This window comes from Oryza glaberrima, chromosome 11 (assembly GCF_000147395.1).
Source record: "Oryza glaberrima chromosome 11, OglaRS2, whole genome shotgun sequence".
Taxonomy (NCBI): Eukaryota; Viridiplantae; Streptophyta; class Magnoliopsida; order Poales; family Poaceae; genus Oryza; species Oryza glaberrima.
Window position 1 is genome coordinate 22,570,764 of NC_068336.1, and position 7,021 is coordinate 22,577,784.

General features: G+C 38.4%; 1 protein-coding gene across 1 annotated transcript; it reads right to left on the bottom strand.

Moving 5' to 3' along the window:
- Positions 1 to 2,815: 2,815 nt before the first annotated feature.
- On the bottom strand, positions 2,816 to 6,929 carry LOC127754083 (probable LRR receptor-like serine/threonine-protein kinase At3g47570). The gene is made up of 2 exons (XM_052279544.1): positions 3,841 to 6,929; positions 2,816 to 3,601 (listed from the first exon to the last, which is right to left on the bottom strand). The coding sequence occupies exons 1-2, from the start codon at positions 6,893 to 6,895 to the stop codon at positions 3,216 to 3,218; spliced, it is 3,441 nt and encodes a 1,146-aa protein (XP_052135504.1). The 5' UTR covers positions 6,896 to 6,929; the 3' UTR covers positions 2,816 to 3,215.
- Positions 6,930 to 7,021: the final 92 nt, after the last annotated feature.

A 7,021-nucleotide genomic window follows, 5' to 3' on the forward strand; every position in this document is an offset into this window, starting at 1 on the left:
AACACTACAACACCACACAAGGATAAGACGACACAAGTGCGTTCCGAAAGCATGCCCATCCTACCCAGCTTGATCGGACGGTCAGATTTGATTTGTTACAACGAGATATAGGTACCTCAAGGTACCACTTGTTGGATCAAAACAAATCTCTTTAGGGAAAGATTGTCCCCAGATTCATTTATTTGGACAGAAGAGTAAGTTTAGTATTATTAATTAATTTGCAACTATATAGCTTAACTACGAAGCTAACGGCCCGGCGAGAAATAACTAGGAAGCTAACAAGTTGGACAATACAGTTGACCAAACGTGAAACCAGAAAATTTTTACTTGTACAATCATGCGATGATTAATCTTGGTGATGAACAATTGTCAAAGGTAAGTATTTATTGAAAATGCAGTGAACAGTGTTTTCTGATTGTCGGTGAACAGTGTGTTGGCACTGGGAGCCGGTCAAACCAAGCAATAGGCACCAATTAGATCGGAGGTGTCCAGGTAGCCCGACGGTCAAACCGGCAGACTCTGGGAGGGAGTCAGTTTTGGGTTGTTTTCGTGAAATTTCTAGATTGCTTCATATTTATGATTACTAAATCATTTCTATACATATGTGATATTGTTTGTGTGCTGATATGAGTCAAGTTGGTGCTAACTTGTACTCGGACATAGAGTTTCTTTGTTGTTCATGTGCATGTGTTGCTCGAGGCCATGGGAGTATAGCTGGTGATGGATCGGGACTAGGCTTGTGAAAAGTTAAGGTCTAGACAATCAATGATATGATGCGGGATGCTCAGGCTAGACAACATGCACGTGGAGGTGAAAGTTTTCATATGACATATACCTGGTGTTGTGTGCGTTTAGAAAGAGTCAAAATTTGGATTGGAGTACAAGTTTGGAAACATTAGAGTGCGGAGTTGTATGGGGATGCTCTTTCCCTGGTTTGATAGGTTTCCTATATATGTGATCAATATTCCTAGTTGTAGTTGGATTCGTGACTAGGGGCAACCACGTTGTGGGCACAAATAGAAGAGGGGTTGATTCTAAAAGATTTCGACTTTCTAGGAGAGGAGTGTTAGGGTTTGCTTCAAGATTTCAATCCTAGTTCGTGAGGAGAGATGAGTCCATTAGATGTATTTTGTAAACACATATTGATGGAATAAAGTTTTGTCGATACATGTTTTTCTGGGTTCCGACACGGTCAGACTGTTAGGATTATGCCGGTCTAACCGGCGGTGAGCAACCGGTCAGACCGGCTGTGGCGAGAAGGCAGTAGGCAAGGAGCTGGCGATTTGACCGGCTAGACTACATTGGTCAGACTGGCGGCAAAGTGCGGTCATACCGTTGTACGTATGACGGTCAGACCGGCTACACCAAGGATTTCATCAGGTTAGAGGGTAATTTTTTTAATTCCATGGAAAGATCTAATACGAATGTTATACAAGGGTAATGATTATATAAATAGAAAGTATAGAAATTTTTTGTTGAACTAATATACACATTTTAGGAGGAAATATTATACGTAGAAAATTTAACATTTTTTATAGAAAACACTACTAGAAAAATAATTTATTGCCACGAAAAAAATCGTAGCATCAATGCTAAAATTGTTGCAATAGATACATGTTGCCACAATCTTAAAATCGTTGCTAGCCGTGGTAATAAATAGCGTGGTAATAGGTTATTGCAACGATTTTTATTTAGTTGCAATAAATTTTGTTATTGCCATAAAATATATGTGGCAAAAAAATATATTGCAACACTTCACATCGTTGCAATAAATAACTATTGCCACCACTCCATGTGTGGCATTAGTTCTACGTACCAAATTAAATATTTCAATATTAATTTATCATCCTAACTATTTTCTTTTGATATCTTGTCATGGCTAGGATTCGAACCCAAGATCTCTCCTTCACGCGCGCTCTCCATGACCAACTCACCTATGCATCAATTTTGTTTAAAAATGCATATAATTCCATTTGAGACTGCTTAACTGAGATTTGAATCATGAATTTGAGTATTTAAAAGATTTCAAATGAAAAATTTAAGTTGTAGATCTCATCGAGAGGTATAAATTTCATATAAAATTTGTCCTAATCCGTGTCCATATGAAAAGAATAAGCTAAATTATGAGATGATAAATTTTTTATTGCAACGTATTTGTTGATCATGGCAATAGAAAATAGTGAAAGTACCATGTACTGTGCAAATTGCTACAAAAATTAAATTTGTGGCGATAGAACATGTTTTTTTTGCAATAACAATATTTTTATGGCGATAGCTCATTTCCTATTGCAACAAAAATACTGAATAAAACAACGATTGTAAATCATTGCAACAAAGTATAGTTATTTGCCACAGAAAAATTATCATTGCAATAGTACAATATATTGCCCCAAATTATTTTCGTTGCAATAAATTGGTGGCAATAGCTCAATTATCTTGTAGTGAAAATGAATGTATATCATTTTTAAGGATGGTAAATATAATCATTACTCTTGTATAACATTCGTATTAGATGATATGTAAATACAACAAATATGGTATAGGTAGCATAAATAAAATCAAACATATACTCTTTTCAATAAATAAAATATTTTAAAATTTTGATGATATAAAAATAATCTTGTCATGGAAAAACCTAATGCAACGCACTCATGAATATAATAGTTTTATACAAGTCTCTACACTTCCAATAATATGCTGCAAATATTTCTATATTCCTTCCACGCCTAAGAGAAAAATTGACCATATCTTAGCTATTAAACGGTCAACTAACAACATGGCTATGAATGTGATCAAAATAAAAATTCAAGGGCATACAAGGGAGTGAATAAAACTTACGGGTATATAAGGGATCAGCTAAAGTTCTAGGGACATGTAAGTAATTTTCTCTTAAATATTTTGTTCACATAGTTAGGGAATATGGCCAGAAACAAGCAACAATTAATTAGGTCCTCAGTGCTAATTGGTTTTTAGAATTAACTTGCAAGCACCTCAAAAAACACAACTGCAATTAATCTTTTGAATTGTGTGTGTTGATCCCTATGTAGCTAAACATGAAATCACATAAATAACCTATGAAACTTAGAGTGGAGACGATACTAAATGGCAACTTCAGTGGAATTAGGAATGAAAAGTAGCAAATGTAATATATAATTAAAAAAACATAATGGGCTATTAATAACTTCTATAGTAATAGAAAATTTTGGCCTACTTCTTCAACTGTCCAATGCTGAGAATGTTTCTTTGATTTTGGTGATTTCAGCATAAACATCTTGGATTAATGGACGATCTCCAGGTGACTCCAGAGAGCATTCTAAACCAATTTTCAGCATCTGTGTGATACATCTCTCCATTATGCTCATTTCATCAACGTCATTATCTAAATCATGGTTCCTTCCTTCATGTGTATACCATGGAATGATACTGGCCTCTAAAATCTCAACAACATTATGTGGATATGCACAGTCCACTAATTTGTGAATGTTTAGCCCATCCTTGAACATGTCATCAGTTGGATGCTTTCCTGTGAGCATTTCTAGCAGAATAACTCCGTAGCTATAGACATCGCCTGCAGTTGATATTTGGCAACCCATCCCATATTCTGCATTCAATATTAACAGAATTGTTTTAAAAATATTCTAATTTGCTAAGCTGGCTTCAAGAGACAGTATATGAAGTAAGTATTCAGTCCTTAAAATAACAAGGTTAGCAGCGAAAGCAAGAATTCACATGTGAAGAAAACAAGCTTAAATTTCTTGGATGATAGTCGTATATGTATTTTTGAATAAGATACGCCTAAATTAGTCAATATGAAGAATATATAGAAGCATGAATGTTCACCTGGTGCAATATATCCAACTGACCCTCTTGGTCCTGCTATGCTTGATAAACTGTTAAGCCCTGAAGGATGGTTACAGATAAATTTTGCTAACCCAAAGTCACTAACATGAGCAACCATGTCCTCATCCAAAAGTACATTACTTGGCTTCAAATCACAGTGAACAAGCGGAGGTGTGCACCAGTTATGGAGATAATCCAAGGCAGCAGCAATGTCCGTTGCTATCTGTATAATTGATCCTAGACCTAATGGTCTTCTTTGTCGATGTTTTTGTACTTTTGGATGAAGCCAACTTTCTAGGTTACCATTAGCCATGTACTCCAAAATTAGAGCTTTAAACTCTTTTCCCATTGGATCGAAGGAGGAACATAGACTAATCACATGCATGAGATTTCGGTGCCGAGTGTTCCTTAGCACCTCGCATTCAGCCAAGAAGTTATTTGATGCTCCGATTTCGTCAAGTTTGAATACCTTAATGGCAACTGGCTCTGCATCAATTTTGAATCTACCTATGTAGACCACCCCAAATGCCCCGGAACCAACCAAGTTGTCTGATGAAAATTCATTGGTAGCTTTGGCAATCTCAGCATATGTGAACTTCCACTCCTTACAAGACTGATCAATTTGCTTTCCCAGGTTATTTCGCTTCTTGTAAAGAAATGTGGCAACACATATCATTAGGAATGTAGCAGCACTAGCAAGTGGGACAACTATTGGGATGATATAGGATTTCTTGTTTGTTTTGGATGATGTTGATGTGCAAAGTGGTAATTGCAGCATTGAAGACCATGTGCATAATTCCCTATTCCCTTGTACGAACACCTTACTTGAATTGCTAAATACACCATATGTAGGAACCATTCCCTCGAGATTGTTGAAGGATAAGTTGAGGAGCTGCAAAGAGCTGAATGTCTCAAAAAATTTTGGGATTTCACCAGACAAGTTATTCTGTGAGAGATCCATCTCATTGATGCCTCTTAAACTCGTGAAGGAGTCCGGGATACTCCCATTTAGAAAATTCACTTCTAATTGTAGGGACTCCAAGTGAAGGCACTCACCAAGTGTATGCGGAATCTCTCCAGATAATTGGTTGTTGGAAATGTTAATAGAGTCAAGGTTAATTAAACTACCAATCTCAGATGGGATGGGTCCACTAAATCCATTGTAAGACAAATCTAGGCCTTTTGAAAGTGAGGAGATCGACAAGAGCTCGGGTGGAATGATTCCATTGAAGGTATTACATGAGAGGTTCAGCATTACCAAATTTTTGCACCTTCCTATTCTTGAAGGTATGGCCCCACTAAAGTTGTTCTCTTGGAGATAAAGCTCACCTAATTTTTCAAGTTTTCCAATTGATTGTGGGATTTCCCCAGAAAGATTATTGCGATGTAACCCTAGGACAAACAAGTTTACAAGGTTACTAAGTGTTTCAGGAATGTCCCCTGAGATTAAGTTTTCTGCTAGATGAAGAAGAGTGAGGTTATTGAGGTTTCCTATCTCTGAAGGTATGGTCCCTGCAATTCTGTTGTTGGTCATATATAACGTTTGCAAGCTTCCTGGGAGATTGCCAATGGAACTAGGTAAGATTCCATGAATCCTGTTGTTATCCAAATATATTGCCACCAGTTTGGTAGAGTTTATTTTTGAGGACAAGGATGTCCAGTCTACAGATTCAAATAGGTTGGCACCAAGGTCCAACTGGGTCAAGTTTTGCAAAGCCCAGAAAGAAGGAACAACACCAGTGAATGTGTTATCACGGACCTCTAGCACTTGAAGGTTCAAGGCATTAACTAAAGAGGTTGGCAGTGGACCATCAAAATGATTTCCTTCTAGGATCAATGTTTCAATGTTTGGAAGAGTGTATCCAATGTTGGTTGGAATTCTCCCAAAAAGGTTGTTTACCCCTAGGCCAAGATAAGTCAAAGTCGAGATTGTGTAAAGAGATGGTGGAACTGTGCCGGTCAAATTGTTATAAGCCAAGTCTAATTCTTGTAAATATGGAATTTTGGTTATGCTATCTGGGATATTTCCTTGTAGGTTGTTTTGAGCAACTAACAAGGAAGATAGGGAACTCAGATTTCCCAATTCAGCTGGAATACCTCCAAAGATTGTGTTGTTTGTAAGGATGACACGCTGAATCGGTGCGGATATCAGTGGGGCAGAGGGGATTGACCATCTAATGAAGTTATTACTTGAGAGATCTAAGGAAAGAAGAGATGAGCTGTTGAAGAGGGCAGAAGGGATTACCCCACCAAGTTTATTTTGTGACAGGTCAAGGTATCTGAGTGATGAGCAATTCGCTAAGATAGGTGGAATACTACCAGTTAGGCTGTTATGTGCAAGGACAACCATGGACAATGATGTTCTACTTCCCAAAGATTTAGGAATACTACCCACAAGCTTGTTATTAGCAAGAAAAAGATATTTAAGATTAGGCAGTGAACCGATCCCAGGAGGGATTGTTCCATTGAGGTTGTTATGGCTGAGAGTAATTTCTTGAAGAAGTGAACAATTAGCAAGGTTTGATGGGATCTCACCTTCGATGTTGTTGCTCCACATGTCAATGACCTCAAGGTGGGTACACGATGATATGGTATCCGGAATCATCCCTGTGATGGAATTCATGCCTAGGCTTAGGTTCCTGAGCTGGGTTAAGCGGCCAATCTCAGGAGGTATGTGGCCACTGATTTGGTTATCCGGCATGTAAATTGCTGTAAGGAAGCTCAGGTCAGCAATGCAAGAGGGTATTTGCCCAGTGAGGTTCAGTGATTCAAGGCGAAGAGCGACGACGCGAGCTGCACCCTGGTTGCTGCATGTCACCCCATGCCAATCGCAGAATGCAAGTGACTCTTTTCTCCATGAGTCCAGGGCTCCCAGAGGATCAGAGAACTGTGATCTGAGACAAAGGAGGGCTTGCCGGTCGGCTTCTGATGTGTTATGGGTTCTGGATGTTGCTAATGAACTTACACAAGGACATGAGATGCTGACGAAGAGGAGGATAAGTATCAGAACAGGTTGTGCCAATAATGCTTCCTGGGCTGCTGCTGCTACAGGCATCTTGCTCTCCCTTTTGCTAGCTATAGCAGATTCCTTAAAGATTTTGGTTTGATGAAACTGGATTAACATGCTGGCATTTATATAGAGCACAAGCCTAGTGACCACTATGAGCGTGTGAGAGGGGGC